The following is a 21124-nucleotide window of genomic DNA, read 5'->3' as shown; positions in this document are numbered from 1 at the left end:
GCTTTTCTTTTCTAATCACTAGTGTCCTACATCAGGCAGCATTTGAAGGAAAGGTTGTAGAATATGGAGCTAGGCTTACATCACAATGTCCGAACTTCAGTTTTCCATTATACTTAGCCACTCATTCATAATTCAGAGAAGTTTTAGGGATGCATGGATTTGAAGGTTTATTTTTTAATTTTTGGATTGAAAAAAACACTGCAGTGTTCTTGAAAGTAAGATCTATGTATGTTCAGACTGCCCTGAGAACTTTGTGGGAGTTCTTTATGCAAATGATATTGGCAATAATAATCTATTTTCTTTTTCAGTGGTACTTGGGGAGAAAACGTTTTAGTAGTTGGTTCTATTTAAGCATGTTCTTCAAAATTATAAAAAGTATTTCTTTATAGAAATATCCTCTACTTAAACAATCTCACTAATAACACTGATCTCTCCATCATATCCTATTACTGGGCATAGACTTTATTTCCTGATCTGGGAAGTGTACTTGCCCCAGGTTAGTATGAGTTTTGGAAATACTATATGCTTGTTCAATTAGGAAGCAAGAGGTTGTTCTCAACATCTTTTTAGTAACCAAAAGATAATTTTCTTAAAAGATTAGCATGTAGACTTGAGTTGGTAGTTTCAGATGTGTACGTACCATTACTGTATTGGATAAAAACAAGGAAATGTCAGATAAAAATTATCCAATCCAAATGTTGACCAAGTAGATGGCTGTTCTCTCTCACCACAATCCTCTTAATAAGTGTCACCAGGAAGAGTTAAATCACTGCTTCAGCCGGTACTGTAAGTTTTCATAAGGACCAAAGTGTTCAGAATATTTTCATCAGCAGGATTTCTGATAGATCATTCAGCTTAATAAGTTCTCTTGAAGTTCATTCTCTTGGAGTGAGAGGGAGTAGGGAAGTATATAATTTTATGAGGATTAGAAATAAAAGTTTCTTCTTGAGCGTGGCTTCCATTTGATTAGTAATTGTTTTAATTCGACATGTTTGCTGTGTATCATCTAGTTCTCATCTCATGCGCATTTCCACGAGAGCAGTGATTCTTTCTTGCTTGCTTTGGGAGTGAGGGCTCAGTGACAGAGGCTGACTTAGCAATGCCTGAGGGTGGAGGGGGGCGGGGAAGAGTCCGGAAGGATCCCAAAAGATTCTGCTCTGTGGCCCTCCTCTTTTGGAATCAGTGCTCCCAGGCCCTCTGTACTGCCCTCCTGCCTCCTCACGTGTGAGATTAGATTTATACCAGCTGCCATGGACATGGTTGCCTAAATCTGTGGAATGTTTTGCTAAACGCTGCTGGTGAAATAGTCCACATTAAGCCTAGAACTCCTCCCCCCGCTCTTTTAGCCCATCCTTTGTCAGTCTTTTACTCACTTGATCATTTTATGATTTTGCACTTTGACATCCTGTAGATTCATTAAGAACTTTTATTCCAAGCACCAGTCTTTACTTAATATGATGATTAGCCAAAGTGTTATTCTGTTTGAGCTAAGTTATGACAGTGTATTTGATTGGCGCCTTGTAATTGTTATTTTAAAATCAAAGTAATGGATTATGATCTCAGAATAGGAACATGATCCAAAAGAATAATAATAATTAGAAGAGCAACCACTTAGAAGAAAATGAATGCCCCGTCACAGACCAGGGGCCCTGTGTTCCCTGACTACTGCCTACCTTTGCAGTCCCAGGTTCCCAGGAAGAGTGGGTTCTCTTCCCCCTCGCCCTGGGCTAGCCTCATTGCAGCCTTCCAGTTCCTAGAAGTAGTTGGTTCTTTCTTGCCTTGGGAATTGCACTTGCTGTTCCCTCCACTTGGGGAGCACCTCCACTGGTGATTTCTTGGCTGGCTCCTTGGAATCTTATCCACTGTCTCACCTCCTTGGGGAGGTTTCCTGGCTACAGTGCCTAAAGTCATCTTCCTACCCCATGCCTGTCCACACGTGCAATGCACATCGTCATTTGTCACAGCATGCAAGTTATTTCCTCTCCATTAGGAAACCTAAGTTGTGTCTCCTTGGTACTGGTCTGTCTCTCCCACTGGACTTCAAGCTCCATGAGTTGGGTGAACACTATACATGTCTCATTCACCATGGCAGCCCCAGTGCCATCCTGGCACTTGGCATTAAGTGGTGCTTAATACATACTTGTGGTTGAATGAATGGAATATTCTGAAGTTTCAAGTTTTCCTGAATCCATATCAATATATTCTATCCTTAGTACTTTTGTTGTTATAACATATTATCCTCCAGTGGTTGAATTTAACCACACTCTGCTGACTTTTCTCAGGCATATGAAGGATCAGAATAAGAAGGTGGCCAACCTCAAGCACAACCAACAGTTGGAAAAGAAGAAAAATGCCCAATTACTGGAAGAAGTCCGCAGGCGAGAAGATAGCATGGCTGACAACTCACAGCACTTGCAGGTGAGCTCAGGCTTCTCCTCTTAAAACCTAAATAATTGGAGATTAACTGTCTCTGACATATACCCATTGCTGTGGAGAAATATGAGCAGAAATGGGGGACTTGCCGTAGCTCTTAGTCCAGCACTAACAGTGTACTCCCAGAGAACCCAATAGGTCTTTACAACTGTGGAGCATCATTTTCAGAATTGCGCCCAAGAAGAGCTGATTATGGTGGAAACTAATACTGCACAATATCTTGGTTTCTGTATCTCACCTTAAAAGGTAAGGGTTGTGTTTACATAGTTGGCAAGAAGCTTAAAACATAGAAATGTCCTCCTTTTACAATTATATTTCAGTGGTTTTGGCGTTAGTAGAAGGGAAATGTATGCGTATTATCACAGAAGGTATTTGAAAAAGGATGCATTAGGTTGATCTCCGTTTACAAAACTGGTTTTGTTTTGTTCAAAACTCTGAGGCTCTGAGACACATCATTATTCTGTCTTCTCTATGAAATATAGTTATCTCTGAATGGACAGCCCTATCTCAGAAACCAACTGGCTGACTGAAAACATCAATTTTTCCTCATTAACCATCCTTATTTTTGGCAAAGGAGCTGTCCCCATGTGCTCAATAAAACGTTCAAGCTAAAACAGGGCATTTGCTTTGAAGTTCCTTTATTTATTCGAGTGTGCCTTTAAACAGAACAGTTCAAGTTCAACTTGGCCAGAGTTCATGTTAAATTTTGCTTATTAATTAGTGTCTTTCTCCAGTTATATATTGGGTTTCCTCCTTGGAGATAGAAGGAGTTAGATAGTTTCAATATGTACTCACAGTTCATCTTTTTAATTGACCAAAAGGGAAATAAATAATTATTCTAGAGTAGGAAAAACAAGGAAATATCTTGCACAGAGCATGGCACATGGAGGTTACTTAGTCAATATTGGTTTCTTTTTTCTCTGTGTCCTAGAGGTGCCTTAATGGTTTCAATCAAGGCCCTTTGCATGGATGGCTGATTTGGTTAGCATAAGAATAGCATTAAGTCCTTTGTTCAGACTTGGGACCACTTGAGCGTGGACTGGCAGCTTATTTGAATCCACAGCTTTCTCTGTGTTCATGTCCCAGGATTTGGGTCTTAGTTTTCCCACCAATCATATGAGGTATTAGATTGGAGCCTACTGACTGAGATCATGAGAACTAAAACTTGTAGAACATTTTATTGCCTTGCCGGGCATATATTCTCATTTGTTCCTCACCTCAAGGTTGGTGATTTTACATTTGGTAAAACTGGAGTCAGCCTTCAAGAAACTAATGTAGAGGACTAATCAGAGTAGTAGTTATCATGTATTGAGTTTTTCAGTATACTGGGTACTGTGCTATGTACTTTACAGCACCTTTTTTTTTTTTTAAAGATTTCATTTATTTATTTGAGAGACAGAGCAGAGTGAGTGAGTGAGAGAGAGGATGTGCGGGGGGCGGGGATGGAGAGAGAGAGAGAAGCAGACTCCCTGCTGAGCAGGGAGCCTGAGGTGGGGCTTGATCCCAGGACCCTGGGATCATGACCTGAGCAGAAAGGCAGACACTTAACCAACTGAGCCACCCAGGTGCCCCAGCGCTATTTAATTCTTACATGAGCTGGGTTAGTTGGGATTCTTAGTTGCAACTGATGGGAACACAACTCAGTCTGAAGTAAGCAAAAAAGGGAATCAATTAACTGAAAAGGCCAGGGTGGACTTCAGGCCTGACTACACTCAGATATTCCAACACTGGCATCAGGAATCTGTCTCCATCCTACTTATAGGTGCGCTTTGCTCTTTGTTGCTTTGATTCTTAGGAGAGCTGTCCACAGTGATGCTAGCCATGGCCATCAGCAGCCAGCCTCCATTATGAGTGCAGTCACGCTCGGGAAGCAGAAAGGTTCTTTCTTAGTGGTTCTAGCAAAAATTCAAACCTGAAAGAATGCATATATTGGCCAGGCCAGGATGTGATCACCTGGAGCCTAGGGGATAGAGGTTAGCTACACCCAAATCCTATGGGCTGAGAGTGGGAACAGGTGACCTTACACAAGAAAGAAAGGTGTGTGTTACTAGAAGGGATGCTGGACAGTAAAACCATAGAGATCCACTACAGCCATCAGATGGGGTAGATAAGCTGTTATCCCATTTGCTATATGAGAAGAAGGAGGCTCTGAGAGGTTACATAATTACTTAGCTAGTAAGTGGCAGAGCCAGGACTCAAACTTAGATCTGACCATCTTTAGATGGTGAGAGTTCAGGAAAAGAGTTCTAAAAGAGGATGACAAGAAAACTGTGGAGTGGCACAGAGTCTTCATGGAGTGAACAGGATTAGAGCTGATGTGGGAGGGACACAACTAGTAGGGAAGGCACTCCAGGCAAGAGAACCGTCAGCAAGTGTATATAGAGTCTGCACAGGGCAAGGTATGGTAGGGCACAAAACGTAACAGACTGATTGATTGTGGTGTCAGTTTTCAGTGAGGTAAGTGTTAACCATCTTTCTTTGACTGACTCTGGAGCTAGAATGCCCACGATTCAGTCCAAGCTCCAGAATTTACTCACTGAATGTCCTTGGGCAGGTGACTTTCTCTTCCTCATGTCCGTTTCCTGTCTGTAAAATGGGAATAATAATAATTGCATCTACTCCAGAGTTGCTCTGAGGATTAAAGGGTCAATGCATATAAAGAATTTAGAATTATACTTGGCATCCTGTCTGTAAAATGGGAATAATAATAATTGCATCTACTCCAGAGTTGCTCTGAGGATTAAAGGGTCAATGCATATAAAGAATTTAGAATTATACTTGGCATCCTGTCTGTAAAATGGGAATAATAATAATTGCATCTACTCCAGAGTTGCTCTGAGGATTAAAGGGTCAATGCATATAAAGAATTTAGAATTATACTTGGCATAAGCTATGCTCACAATAAGTATTAATGATTAATTGTTATTATGATAACAAGGAAAATGTAAAAGGAACATTTTGTGAAATTGTTGTCTATGATATGCATGGGCATTTATACAGTTCTACTCTGATATGCGTTGAGCATCAGACTTGCTGTCTTTTCTATATATAGTCATTTATTTCCTAAGGACACATCTAGTTATGGAAATTAATGTCTTGTTTTGACTCATGAACTTTTGCATAGCAATATTTTTATAAGGGGCTTCTTGATAACTACCTCATAGACCTATTCATAAAAGATAGCATGGTCTGGAATTGCTTAGTTGCATTCCTGACCACCCCAAATAAAGGATAGCATTTGAAATGCAATAAAAAGTAATCACGATTAATTTTGATGAAAATGTCTCTGGTTAAGGTTAATAGAGAATGAAACTCCCACTTTCTTGGATTGTTAAGCAGATGTACTCAGATGCCGTAATTATTGCCTTCTGAAGACAGAACTTTCCTTTCTTGGGGCATTTGATTTTTTAATATCACTGTTGTTTTAAGTATTTCCTGTTTATGAGTTAGTTTCTTCAGCCTTTTAATAAGTGTCTGTCAACTGGGATCTAGTTTGGTTGGTTGGACAGTTGGTTGACTGGTTAGTAGTTGTGGGATTGGCACCGACTAAATTTGGTTTATTCTATACTAGTTTTTTGTGAGGGTTAGACATGCTGACTTAATGATTTTGATCAACGAAATAGGTATCATATCCAGAAAAATCTCAGGTAGAGTATTAGATGAGGTTCCAAAGGAGAGATTGAAGAGATTCAATGAGTTATGAAAATTGGAGACAAAGTTGAATGTATTCAAACCAGGACATAATAGCAACAGGCAAAAATTGGGCTATTTCAGTCCAATCTGGATATATAGTCATGCTAAGAAACATTTCACAAGCCCAACCCTCTTTAGTTCTTAGGTTTATAGTTTTATGGCAGGAATTGCAAACTCAGATGCCTCCAGGGTCTAGGCTATTAGCATAAATAAGAAACAGGTTTGCATGTAAGAAAAAATTATGATGTCTCATTCTGTCAGCCTGTCTTAATTTAAATTTTTGGTAGAGATGTATCAGTTAGCAGTTGCCATAATAATGCTGTGTAGCAAATCATCCCAAAACTCAGTGACTTTGAAGTATCAATAGTTACTGTCACAGATTTTTCAGATTGACCAAGTGGCTCAGCTTCTCCAGGGTGGGCTTGAATGGGCGTGCCTGTTTCTCATTGCAGGTCTGTGGGTGGCTGGAGTAGCTCCATTCCACATATGTTTATTCTGGGAGACTGAGGCTGAAGGGGGTCAGTGCCACAGGGGAAACTCTTCTGATGACAGTAGCAGAGGCACAAGAGAGTAAGCAAAAACTCACAAGGTCTCATAAGGCCTAGACGTAAACTGACACTGATTTTCACCTCACTGCACTGGCCAAAGCAAGGCACATGGCTGAGCAAATAAGCAGAGATTAGGGAAGTACACTCTACCCATGAAGAGACCATTTTAAAGGGGCAGATACAAGGAAGGGTGAGGACTTGAGACCAGTCATTCAAACTGTCAAAAGAGACAAGATTTGTGGAAATATTTCTTCATAAGAAAAAACAATAACATAAACATAATGAAAAATTACAGCCACAGTGGCCTTAGTACACGGATATGATAGAGGGTAGTAGGGACTGTGAGGAACTCAAGAGCCCATGGCTCATCAAAAGGAATTGAGACCACTAAGCTTTGACCGAATGCTGCCATAAAGGTGGCCTAGGGTGGAGGGACCCTCTGATTGCCATAAAATATAAATTTTTATGTGAAATTTATGGATTTGGTGCTTTTTTTTTAAACACTCTGGATCCAGTGAAGCACATGTGCAGATGAAATGACTGTTGGCTTGTAGCCTCTACTGTGGTCCCACTGGCTTCACGGGATATAGGTAAAGAGACTAGCACCCTGGCTAGCTCAGCTTGATCCATCCAAGACAGAGGGCAGTTTAGTGCATTTGTCCTGAGTCCTTTTTTTTTGTCTGAAAATACCTCAAATACCTTGAATTATTATTCCTCGGGGAAATGCCCACAATCTATAGGAATAGAGAGTTTTCTTGATTTAACTTCTTACATCATGTTTTGGAGAATTTGGCAAGGAGAGCACGAAGGGAAAGATCAAAAACCATGGAACTAAACTGTCCAGTTTTCAAATATTGGCCCTTGTTATTATTAGCTCAGGACTTTGAGTAAGGTAGGGAACCTCTCTGACTCTCACTTTTTTTCATCTATAAGTAGGAATTACAATCTCCATTGCCCTGGGAAGGTTAAATAAGATGAGCTTTATGAAAGGGCCTAGCACAATACCTGATCTATGTGGGGTTCAGTTACTAGAGCTTTCCCCCAGAGAGACTGATAATGAGCATTTAACCATAGAAGACAGTGACCATTGGGAGTATCGTCCAACAAATCCTTTGCAACTATTTTATGCTGATGAGTAATACAGATATAGAGCACACACCAGTAAATGAAAGTTTCCAATAAAGCATTAAACAACATGTTGGGCAATAAGGAGGAAAAATTAAAACATTTTTCAAGTTTATGTTGAATTGTGTGTGAAAAGTAAATGTAAAAGATCGTGGTTTTTTTTTTTTTTTTATATAATTCTGTAGAACTGTTCCCCAGGACACAGATTATGGAGGATGATATTTATGTCTGGCCTTGGGGCTTTGGGCTTCTGTGTGTCCCATTAGAGACTGCATGGAGATCTTTCAGCAAGGTGTCTTTCCGGAGATTCACACTAAATCGTCATTACCAGAATGTGATGCTTTCCCACCCCCCACCCCCAACCTCTAGCTATTTCTTGCTGAGTAAATATGCCAATTTGAAATCCCGTTGGACATCTTTGTAGATTTTGGCTGCATTTTTCCCCGTGCAGTTATCGAGTTAATGAACTAACATTCTAAGAAATGCACAAGCCAATATTTTATGCTCTTTTTCTGTTGTATGTCTGCAGAATTCTCTTCAATTTATTGCCTGAAAACTAAAGTCTGTTCTTGTGTGCTTCCGTTTCCAAATTATAGGTTCCCAGGGAACTGTAAAGTTTCTTCTCTGCCAGTGGTTAAACCTGAGTGTGATCAGTTAGAAAGCAAATGAATGTTCCCATTTATTCTTGTCCTTTTAGTAGAGTTCTAAAAAATAAGAAAAGCTAGAAAGACAATTTTATTTTTCAATTTGTGCAAGTTTGTATATCCATATCTGTTTTCCAAGGGGACTTCCTTTACTTTGCTTCTCCAATTAGAGTTGGAGTCAGCTAACCAAGGAAGTGTAACAAACAACATAAACCTCAAAGAAATGCATTGCTTTCAGCAAAACATACAGTTCATTATGAAGTTCCGAAGTGTTGGTAAGTTGTTTCTTTGCAGAGGGACACATATGATTTAAGCAGCAATTTTTAAGCCTCATATCTGTATGTTCATCTCTCCAAGTCACTGAGTTAAGTTCATTTCTCTTTCGATTTCCTAAGCTTAAAATTGTTACTCTAACTGTGATCTATGTTCATGTGTTATGGTATACTTCTAAGTACTGCCATTAGAAGAAACCTGACCAACAGAGTTAAGAGATTCATCATTGTCAAAACACGTTTATTTAGTTGCTGGTTTTTCATGGCTGTTCGGTAGGCACAGTGAAGTGATTTAGGGAGGCTCCATTTCAGCCATCTTGTTCAACATATGGAAATATGGGAAAAGTCATCCGAACACAGGTTTAAAAGAAAAATCCAAATTGAGCAAATTGTTCAAATTTGCATTAAAATTTAATATGATTTTTTTAACACTGTTGAGTGTTTTGTTTGCCTTGCAATTTTCTATGTTGATGGCTAGAGATTGGGACGTTCCATTAAACTGTGAATAAACTCTATTGCATTGTTGAAATGTGGACTGAGCCACATCCAACATTTCCAGACTCTGTTCATGGTTTCAGACAACAAGAAATACTCAAGTATTTGCAAGTCTGCGGAGGACACAGAACATTGGAGGGTAGGACTGAGGTTTAGTACAGAAGTGCTTTCTTTCCTTGGGGATTTATGTTGACATTTGTTTTTCTTTCACACTATAATCCCCCACGAGCCAAAGACGACTTTTGTTGTAGCAGCTCCCTATAGGCAGTCTCAGAAAATCTTATTTGACAATCAGTTCTGGTAGCCTTGAGTTGAGTCATTACTCTTTGTAGTAACTCACAGACTGTCAGGGGTGACAAGGCACCCTGTGCAATGTATTTGGGAACTAACCATTTGTTAGAAATGTTCCAAGAAGCTAAGTGAAATCGTGTAAATAAAACTGTTGTATGTGGGGTTTTTCTTCTTTCCTCCCAATAAAGTATTGCTTGTTTTTCCAAATGTGCAGTAACTCGCATGTTTCTTCTGAGAAATGTCTTCTGCTTTTTCTTGAGGATTTGTGACCTAATCCTCCACTTCATACAGCCCCTATACAAACACAATATATTTCTATGGAAAAGAGAAGTTTACCCTTAATCAAGTGTTGCCTAATCTACCTACTAAATTACCCCCTGGAGACAGTGTGGGGTTCATTATTCTTTTCTGAAGGGTTTTCAGGTTTCACTCCATTAGTGGCTCTTAGTCCTCAGGAAAGTGAATGTTTGTTTGTCAAAGGCTGAAGATCCTACAGAATGAAATGCAACATATTTGTCAAATGAAATCATTGTTATTATGGAAGCAGAGTCCTGAATGCTCTGGAATGACAATGCTTGTTGGGGGATGGAGAAAGGAACCTTGATGGAATAATATGGTAATCTCTTATTCATTTTAAAGGAGGTTCCTAAGGAGGATCAGACTATTTTTTAGATATTATTCCATTTTCTCTTTTTGGTCCCTGAAATATAAATTGATAAGGGAAAGTAAGCATGCATCCTCCTGTGCTTTAAAAGATTTAAAAGTGAGATTTAGAAGTGTCCATAGGTGTGCCTCAGCTCTAGGGAAAGAGCGGGGACTTGCGGGGGCAGAGGAACCTGCCTTTTCTCTGTTTACCATTTTTTTTAAAGATTTTATTTATTTATTTGAGAGAGAGCACAAGCAGGGGGAACGGCAGGCAGAGCAAGAGGGAGAAGCAGGCTCCCTGCTGAGCATAGAGCCCCAGGTGGGTTTTGATCCCAGGACTCTGGGATCACAACCTGAGCTGAAGGCAGACACTTAACCAACTGAGCCACCCAGCCTCCCCCTCTGTTTACCTTTAACTCTGACCTCTGGGCTTACTTTAAGGTGAGGCTTGGGCCATAAACTGGAGACATCATTTTAATATGTTTTTTTTAAAATCACTGCAGATGATCAGGTTAGTCAACAACAACATTTCAGCCAGAGCCCTGGGTGCTTCTCAAAGTGCTTCCATGGGATGATTTTCAGGCTGGATCCTCCCATTGACCTTGAGGATTGAGTGAGGCAAGTTTGTGTGTGTGTGTGTGTGTGTGTGTGTGTGTGTATGTGTGTTTTTTTTTTAATTTTTTTATAGATGGGGAAACTGAGCCTCAGACAGTTGTTCATTGACTCATCTGCAATCATAGGTCTCTTTAAAGGCAAAGCTTTGAGGAGGTACCAGGGCATAAGAGTTTTTCCTGTGGACAGACTAAGGCTCAGCTTTTGGGAACTGAAAAAATTGCTTCCCCTGGCAAAAGTTTCTGAACCAGAAGTTGTGCTTTAAAAGCCACTGAGAAAAGAGACCTTTAGGGTGTGTGCTTGAGAGCATCTGTATGTCTTTCCATTCTGCTTGAATCTAAAGCAATGTGGTATAATATTCAAAGTAGATACAATGAAGGTATTACTGAGGAAGCCACATTTTGAAGGCAAGGGGATTGAAAGAAGAAAATAATTCTGATAGCATACCTTATTATTTTTTTTCAAAGGTAGAATTCATATGGCAAACTCACACACATGGGCCCTGGAAATCCCTAAAAGGCAGTCATGTTCAACATACATCAAAAGAGCCAGTACAGTTAAACCAGCTCTTCCTGGCCAGGGTAATTATGGCACGTTTACCCTGAGGTATGGCTACCAGAGGTTAGTCAGGGGGGCACCTGCAAATCACAGTGCATGTCACCCCAACATCAATAACCTCTTTCTAATAGATGTTGGTATTTCAGCGTGTCGCTATGCAAGGCAGAGACCTGGGCATGGTTAATTTTTTAAAAATGTTAACTTTGATGTATGACTTGTCCAGAGCATTGCTAAGCTGTATATTCAAACACTCCAGATTAAGGAAATGACAATCAATGACATGGGCAATGATTTAGATGGAAATCTTGCAAAAGGAAAATACAACTATAAAATCTGTTCCTAGTCATTTAATAGTCTGTCCTGTAATAGATATTTGGGAAGTTGGTAATTTGAATTTATGACACTTTTAATTTCTTCTCTGGTATTACACTTTCCCTCTACATCTTACTTATTTATGCTGCCTGGAAAAACCCTGCAATGTTAAGCAGTCATAAGTTTTCTTTCTAGGAAAGACCTAAGATTTTATTTAATACAAGCCTCTTGCTTTGCTGATGAGGGAAGTAGGGTCCAGCAAAGGCACATGAACTGCCCCGGATTCCAGAGGGAGTTATTGGCAGAGGGGAGACCAGATCCCAGGCCTTTTGCATCCTTGTCCGATGCCCCTTGTGTACAGCCCACTGGTTCCATAAGACATGTCTACCTTCAGTAGGATTTGAGCCATGAACCCGTGAGCCCCAAGGTGGGGCCTGTGCTCTTTCAGCAGTGGATATTAGATTGGCTGTTCAAGATGACATGAAATGATTCCTCACGATAAACTAAACTTTCTGCAAAGCCTATGAACAGGGTATTCTATCATCTTCTATGACTCTTTTATGTCTTTGAAATTAGAACAACTAAAAAGGTAGCAAATCGGTGGTGAAGAAAATTGTGAGAACAGACTGCGTAGCTGAGGACTTTTTAGATGCTAAATAAAGATCAGTTTAAGTTACTTTATCTTTGCCACTTTCCTCATTCAGCAGAGGGATGTCACCTGTAAAAGGAACTCAGAAAGTCTCTTACCATGGAAAAGAAATGTAGATTGCTTAGACATGTCAACAATTAGAATACTAGCTGCTACTTTTTACTGAGCAATGAACTATTCCAAGGGCAATGTCTTTGGTTGAGTTCCCTGAGAAACTGAGAGTGAGATTAACATGCAGGAGATCTACTGGGAGGGTTAGGGGAAGCTCTCCTCTTTGATGACCATGGCAGATACATGCTGCTGATCTCAGGACTCTTGCCTACCCAGCTTCACACTTCTTTTCAATACAAGCAGCTATTGGAGTGCCTGGGTGACTCAGTCGGTTAAGTGTCTGCCTCCAGCTCAGGTTATGATCCCAGGGTCCTGGGATAGAGCCCCACCTTGGGCTCTCTGCTCAGTGCGGAGACTGCTTCTCCCTCTCGCTCTACCTACTTGTACGCTTTCTCTCTCTCTCTCTGTTAAATAAATAAATAAAATTTTAAGAAAAATACAAGCAGTTGTTAAAAACCAATCCTAGTTGGCCAAGTTGTTCTGTATACGTATTGACTTGTTCAATCTTCCCAAGAAATGAATGAGGTAGCTATCATCTCTGGAACCATCGTACAGTTGAGAAGATTGAGACTTGGTGATGTGAACAAGAGAAAGAACTGGCATTCTTTCTCAGGTCTCAGTTTTGAGTGGGGCACCCCTCTCTCCTGTGCAAGCTGTTTCGTTATATGCTCACTAGCCCCAATAATTATGGCAACAGTGAAAATGATGGTCAGGCTACTCCAAAAATGGAAAAAATTAGGTAGCATAAACTTGGGTAAAGAGACTTCACATGAATTTTATGGGATAGTGGATAAGTTTCTTTTAACTAATGAAATAGACTGAAATGCTTCTTCAAGGCATGCAGAGGTCTGCCCTGAGTTCTGAAGTAGTCCCACCGATATTTTTTGAGGACTTCTCTGTACCAGGTTCTGTGCTACATGCTGGAATTTAACAGTTGGCAAGACAAGATTCTTTACCCTTGAATATCTCAAGATCTTTTCTTCTGAGTAAAGATGTCCTTCCCTGGCATCTGACTTGCAGCAGCTTCTGCAAGTGAGCCAGACCATGTGTTCCTTGGCAGCTGCATGCTCTGGAATAGAAGACCATTGGGAAGAGGTAACTATCAGGGTGTGTCTATAGCTGGAGCCTTGGCTCTGGCAGGCCAGAGCAGAAGCTTCCAGAAGGCTATCTGAATCACAGTTCTGCCATGGGATACAAGGATCTGAGTGAGTGAGGGATGAGAGTACCAAGGGAGCTGGGGATCTGGGTTCTAGTCTAGGCTCAAGCACTAATTAGCCATGTGACCTTAGGCACGTGATTTTTTTTCCCCTTCTTTGAGCCTGTTTTCTCATCTACAAAACAAGAGGCTTGTACTGGGGTAAGACCCCTTTCAATTCTGAAATCCTGGCATCCTGAGACTAACTGAAGGGTGCCTGCATGTGACGATTAAAGGTGCCATCCAAGAGGGCAACTCATGGCCAACTGGGGATGTTGCTGCTCAAATGAAGCATCCGTGTCTGTGGCAAGGACATCCTTCAGTTGAAATCCATTGGTCTCTTTCAATACCAGCCCTGTAATATGTTATTTGGCTTCAAGTATCATTTATTCTAAACTCTTTCTGTTCTCTATCTGAAGTGCCACGCCTGCCATTTTGAGAAGACTTTTGTAGTGTGTACTAAAACAGGTTTTCTTTCTTCAGAGTAGTCAGTTATAATAACACATCCAGCAGTTGCTACTTTTTAACTAAAAGATAAAGATTAGAAAAGTGACAGCCTGGACACAAGATACACAATGCAGGGACTCCTCAGAATTGAGCCACCTGGGTTACAGACTTCTTTCTCAAAGGGCAGGAGCAATGTGGCTTTTAAATGTAATTGTTGGTGAAGTAGACTATTATTTTAATAAGCCACTATGTCATAGAGGCTATTTCCCCCCCTCAACTATGTGGGTCATAATGAACTGTGGGAAAATGGAAAGAGACTAATTTGACAAAAACCGGGTTGATACTGTCTAGGTTTGCATTTCCCAAAGCATGTTTATCAAAGTGAAGTTCTATGAGATACCATTAGAAGAAAGGGTTCCATTTGTCAAATGCTTTTGGAAAATAATACATACTCTATTCTTCACTTGGAGAACCACCATGCATATTAGCATAGTAAAGACTCTGAGAAGTTCTGAGAAGAACTTAATGTTCTTTAATCCCAAATTTCTCCAAATCATTTAACAAAAAGATTTTTTTCCCGGGAACATCTATTAACATTGCAAAGAGTTAGTATTTTATGGAACTTGAGTAAATGCTGATCTAGACAATTCACAGTGCTGATAACTGAGATATGCAATCAGCTCTTTAATTACAGTCTGAGGTTGAAAACTGCAGTGACACTTTATTAAGCATAAAATTATCTTTGCTGAATAAGAATCCACCTGGGCATCTTGCATGACTTTGCGCCTGCCACTTGATTAAAAAGCAGTTTTATTAGAATGATTGGCCAAGAAAATTCTACTTCTGATATACCTTTTAAAAATTGTACCTCATTAAAAAAGTTGATGTGAAGCAAACTTGAAAAATGGTGAAGTAATATCTTGAAGAACTATCACTATTTCCTCTGTCACTTCTTGACTTTGGGATCTACATTGACTTCTGATTATAAACTCACATTATGCTATGCCCCAAATCCAAATTAGATGAAGAATGTTTTGGAGGAAGATGTGGAAATTATTCCAGGCTTAAATATAAAATTGCATTTTTTTTTTTAGGTATCCATTGTCAATGCTCATTTGGACGCAGTTTTGCCCTCTTCCTGCTAAAGCCGTTCTTTGGCACCATGGACTATAGTGCTTTAGGTTCCTGCTATGCTGTCAAAATCAATTATATGGGTTGAAAATGAAGCACAGAGTGTCCCTGTGTCATTACCAGCAGGCTTGTTTTTATTTTGGTTGTACCTTTTTGGCTGTGAAAGGATTCTTTTGAGAAATTAGAAAACCACAAATTTGAACATGTTAACAGTTAAACAATATAACCTTGAAATGTATGTATGTCTCTTGGATGCCTGAGTCTGATCATAAATGGGCCTATAATTTCTGAATGAACTGCACCTCTCTTAACCTGGCTTAATGATGGCTTTACCCTTTTAGTCATCTTTCAAGGTTATTTTGCCCCTTACTCTAAATGGGGGATTAAGGCCATACTAGACTGCGGCTCGGTCACCTGGACAAAGTTTCACTTCACAGGAATTGCCACATGTACACGAGAGTCCAATGTTTGAGACGGGGTGGTAGTTAGAAGTGCATCTTTAGGGGCTTGGAAGTCTGGGAGGTATATTATAGGCAATAAGAGGACCCTCTTTTCAGTTGTAACAGGTTTTGTAATGTTTTTAATTCTTTTTTTTAAATAAATAAATTTTATTTATTTATTTGACAGAGAGAGACACAGTGAGAGAGGGAACACAAGCAGGGGGAGTGGGAGAGGGAGAAGCAGGCTTCCCATGGAGCAGGGAGCCCGATCTGGGACCATGACCCAAGCTGAAGGCAGACACTTAACCATCAGAGCCACCCAGGCGCCCCTGTAATGTTTTTAATTCTTCAGTCTTATTTTATCCCACATAAAAATAAGGTCATACATATCTCTATGTTTTAAATGCTTATGAAAGCCAAGTTTCACTTATATATTCATTCATTCCACAGCCATTTGTGTCAGGTTTTGTAGTAAACCCTTGGGTTTCTAGGACCAGGTTCTTGCTTCTCCCTCACCCTGTCTAATGGACAGAAAAAAATCATAAAGACATAATCACAATGTAAGATGGGGGAATAGGCCCAAATAGATTTTTTTTTTTTTTTACGTTGGATTAGGCAGCAGTGTAAGTTCAGAAGATGAATATTCTAAGCAAAGGCAGCCTGAGTTTTTCCATCTAAGCCACCTTCTGCAGCTTTGTTGGCATTCCCTGTAAATGTCTTCAGGCTGAGGGCTGGGCCCTTTCTCTGGTTCTGATGAGAACTTTCTTCCATCATTTATGAGTGAGGAAATGTCACTGTATATACTCAAATATAAGTACCCTGATTATATAGCCATCTACTGTTTCTCAAAGAAAAATTTCACAAAAATTTTTCAGGTTCGAATATATAAACTTACAGGACATATAGATAAAATAGTCATGATGTCTACTTATGATGTTTATTTTGTTTAATTAGTTATATCTAAAATCACTTATTATTTTTTGCCACTGTTGTATTTATTGGCACAATTTCACCCAAACCGTTCACAAGCATTCTTTACGTGAGAGGCAGTGACCCTCTGCAGGGGCTTTTCCATCATCTGGTATGATTACAGTTCTGTGTGATAAAGAGATAAAAAATACTTACATGTACCCCCAAATTGCAGAACAAACCCCGCTCATGTTATGTGAATGGACGTCTGTGACTTTGTATAAGACTCCACTGAGGGGTTCATACATGGATTCCCAAAGTGCTGGGGTCAAACTGCTCAGAGGTGAAGGCTACTAGAACAGGGTTGGCCCTCGGTAGGCATTTAATAAATATTTTTGACTAACTGAATAAATGAATTATGGTAAGTAAGCAGAATGGAAAATAAGCTCCCATAGCATTTCTGTGAATTGGGAGCTGCTACCTGGCACAGAGAGAGAAGGACTGGGGAGCTGGGTCCTGGAGGAAAGAGGATTGCCCACCTGGGCAGCAGTGCATGCTGGGGGCTCGAAGAGACTCTGTGGTGACCTCCTTGGAAGTGATGGCCTATGACTTAATGCTGCTATTTCAGTGCCAATAGGTAATAAGATAACAATAATTTATTAATTATTAATAACTGTGGGATACATAAATGGCTGAATAATCAGACAATAGAGGATGTATCATCTAGATCTTGTCATGAGGTTTCTTTGAACAGGGTTTTCCTGCAAGAGGCATTCTTGTTGGCACTTGAAGATGTGCGTCTTTAGAGCTCTGCCCTGGTTATTTTTTCTTCCTCACTTCAGCTGCATGGGGGAGCCGTCCTCATTGGAAGCTGCTTGGAGTGGCTGTCAGAGAGCAGAGTGGGCAGCATAGTGAGGGGGCCGGAGGAAACCTCATTCCACACTGCCTTCACAGCGACTGCCTGTGGCAGGCACCCTATATGTACACATTTAGGAAACACAGTCTGCAGACTGGAAACATCTGGAGAAAGTTGGCAAAATGAGCAGCAGACCCTTAGAGCAGGTTTTTCTTCCTATTTTAGTTCTGCAGTGAAGCCATACCGTTGTGAGTGTTCAGGTCTTTGATCAGATAACTGTTGTAAGAGTGGAGAATTTTCTCATTAGGAATGAGTTTGTTTATTGTTTAACTGACAGATGGGTGGAGTCTCAGAGTCATTCATGACTGTGCAGTGGGCACCTGCTGTGTGCCAGGCACCATGGAGGGAGCACAGAGTCAGTGTGCGTGTGATGGCTACATCATTGCCACCATCTTAAACAGGCAAGTTTGGACACTGTCATTTCCAAATACATACTTCCCTTCTGAGCCATCACCCAGTGGAACTCGTGTATATTACCCTGCCCCAGCCATAACTCAAAAGCTTTCAGGAGCGCCCCTGGCCATTTAAAAAGCCACACAGGAGACCTACTCTTTTGTAACCAGACACAAGTTTCTTTCCTAAAACCAGAGTTTCCTGTTCTGATCAGCAGCCTTATTCCCCACACTTGGTTCTAAAAGACATGTGACTATTAAGTTCTGCTGCTGGCAAGTTATGCTGCTTTGTCACAAAAATGTGCCAGACTTTGGAAATGATTCCAAAGGCTAGTTTCCCAAATTGTCTTGGAGAAAAGCTTGGCTCTTTGGAGTAAGTAACAGCCTCCAGGGTGACTCCTTAGAATAGGGATAATGTGCAATTTGCGTGGAAATGGGAAAGTCCTGACGTATTTTGTCAACTGACCTTTTTTTTCTCAGACCACATTTTTAAATTTTGAAATGAAGCAAGCTAGTTTTTAGGCATCATATGAATAATACACTGATTGAGTTTCCAACTTCTCAAATGACTGCTTCTATACAATGAAAGATGCTAAATCATTTACAACTACACAAAAACTTCCTGTTGCCATAATTATGGATTATGCCATAATTGTGGATGACACTGACTCTTTGGAGGCCTAAATTATCTAGAAAATTCCCTGAGTTCTTTTTCTTATTCTAGATTTGGTTTTTGTTCCTTTCCCAATTCCCATTTCATAGGGGAGGCTGCATATCGATGGCCATCACTTTTCATTCTTTAATCTATAGTGACACAGGCCTGTGATCTAGTACCCCTCCTTCCACTATATGGCTGGGTGATATCGAGATTTCTTAATCTTGCTGTGCCTCAATTTTTTCCTCTTTAAAAAGGGCATAAGAAGACTGATGACCTCACACGTTTGCATGAACCAGTGATATCTCAGTGTAAGGTCATTACCTCGGTTCTTTATGCATGGAATGTGCTCAGGAAGTGACAGACAGAATTACTTTTTTTTTCCTTGTTATGTTAATCACCATACATTACATCATTAGTTTTTGATGTAGTGTTCCATGATTCATTGTTTGTGCATAACACCCAGTTCTCCATGCAGAATGTGCCCTCTTTAATACCCATCACCAGGCTAACCCATCCCCCCCACCCTCCTCCCCTCTAGAACCCTCGGTTTGTTTTTCAGAGTCCATTGTCTCTCATGGTTCGTCTCCCCCTCCTACTTACTCCCCTTCATTCTTCCCCTCCTGCTATCTTCTTCTTTTTCTTTTTTCTTAACATATGTTGCATTATTTGTTTCAGAGGTACAGATCTGTGATTCAACAGTCTTGCACAATTCACAGCGCTCACCGTAGCACATACCCTCCCCAATGTCTATCACCCAGCCACCCCATCCCTCCCACCCCCGACCACTCCAGCAACCCTCAGTTTGTTTCCTGAGACTAAGAATTCCTCATATCAGTGAGGTCATATGATACATGTGTTTCTCCGATTGACTTATTTCACTCAGCATAACACCCTCCAGTTCCATCCACGTCGTTGCAAATGGCAAGATCTCATTCCTTTTGATGGCTGCATAATATTCCATTGTGTATATATACCACCTCTTCTTTATCCATTCATCTGTCGTTGGACATCTTGGCTCTTTCCACAGTTTGGCTATTGTGGACATTGCTGCTATAAACATTGGGGTGCACATACCCCTTCGGATCCCTACATTTGTATCTTTGTGGTAAATACCCAGTAGTGCAATTGCTGGATTGTATGGTAGCTCTATTTTCAACTGTTTGAGGAACCTCCATACTGTTTTCCAGAGTGGCTGCACCAGCTTGCATTCCCACCAACAGTGTAGGAGGGTTCCCCTTTCTCCACATCCCCGCCAACATCTGTCGTTTCCTGACTTGTTACTTTTAGCCATTCTGACTGGAGACACAATTACTTTTGCCATCATCACCAATACTGTAGTTAGCATTGACTAAATAGTCATTTTCCGATAGGACTGTTGAGGCCATTGTTAATTTTAGGTTTTCTATTAAACTCTCAATTCCTTGGGTTATACTTTATTAAAGATTTGCATGCCTGTTCTGGTAGTTTAGCATTGATTGGGAGAAAAATCTAAGATTTATGTCTTCATATACTTTTTCCAAGCATCGTAAATTTTTAAACTTTTCTTAATGTTTGGCAGTAAGCCATATCCTCATTGTTTGCGCACACATGCACACATGGTATATATGCATGCCTATAGATATACATGCACACATGTATATATCCATTCCCAAATTGTTTTATTTTCTACTTGAAACATCATAGCCTTCTTAATTCTGCTTGCTGACATTAGATGACTATATTTTCCACCTCTAAATTAAACACCCTAAGAATTTGACACATAGGCACCAAAGTGGTAGCCTTTAAAAAGCCACTAACTTCACACAGACAGATACTTGAGACAGAAAGCCTTTTCTTCTTTGTCCTCCCTTGGTGTCTGGCTTCACCTGGTGGGGTGAAGTGAACTATGGGTAGGTTGAGCTAAATATGGCCTTGCATACCCACGCGCAGTAGGTGGGCAAGGGGTTCCCGTAAATCGAGAGGCTGGACGCTGTCTCCAGACTGGAGGCCATGGGAGTGAGGAGACTAAGGAGGAAATGGCATGGCTCCTGTGGCCAAGTGGTTTACCTGCAGCTGGTTTGGGCCACAGAGCACCCTCCAAAAGTACTTTGATGGCTACTTGGTTAATTTGATTGATGCTATGGGGTGTGGGAGGGAGGCAGGACCCCTGAATAGTATTTATAATGCCTCGCACATACAGGCTGCAGAGGCAGCCACAAAACCAAGCTAAACATAAATTTTAGCTATGAAATAAATTCTAGAAATGCTCTGTATGCTTCCTCACTGGACTAAGTGCATGCAGCTAGTATTATTCTTTCTTCTCCATCTGAAGCATTTTGTTTGCCATCTTTACTATTGCTTAAAGATTGCAATTAAAACATGACCTGACCAAAACCTATGTACACCTGTTGTGCTGAGAAATTAAGACTCTTTTCTTTGGCTTTATCTTTGCACAGAGGGCAAGTTTTTTTCCCTTCCCAGCCTGAAGGTTGGCACTTGTGATTTGGCACCATTATTTTCTTTATTCTTTGTAGTAATTAACAAGAGCATTTTTTTCTGGCCAGGCCCATGTATCAATTCCTTGCTTTTTCATGGTTCTTGGTCAAAATATATGTGTATCTCAAGATAGATTGCCTTATTCCAGCTGGGTATTTATTGAAAAGAATTCC

General features: G+C 40.4%; 1 protein-coding gene across 9 annotated transcripts in view; it reads left to right on the top strand.

Moving 5' to 3' along the window:
- ERC2 (ELKS/RAB6-interacting/CAST family member 2) overlaps nucleotides 1-21124 on the top strand; it is a 977487-nt gene that overhangs the window by 520157 nt on the left and 436206 nt on the right. For all 9 annotated transcript variants that reach the window (XR_003518693.1, XR_003518694.1, XM_027587658.1 and 6 more), the window contains one exon: nucleotides 2283-2418. Coding sequence is in view for 7 of the 9 variants with exons in the window: in XM_027587658.1 (XP_027443459.1) it covers nucleotides 2283-2418 (136 nt within the window). In the remaining 2 variants the exon portion in view is untranslated. The remainder of the gene's footprint in view (nucleotides 1-2282; nucleotides 2419-21124) is intronic.

Source organism: Zalophus californianus, chromosome 1 (assembly GCF_009762305.2).
Source record: "Zalophus californianus isolate mZalCal1 chromosome 1, mZalCal1.pri.v2, whole genome shotgun sequence".
NCBI lineage: Eukaryota > Metazoa > Chordata > Mammalia > Carnivora > Otariidae > Zalophus > Zalophus californianus.
The sequence above is the reverse complement of the archived record's forward strand: the minus strand, read 5'-3'. Positions and strand labels throughout refer to the sequence as shown.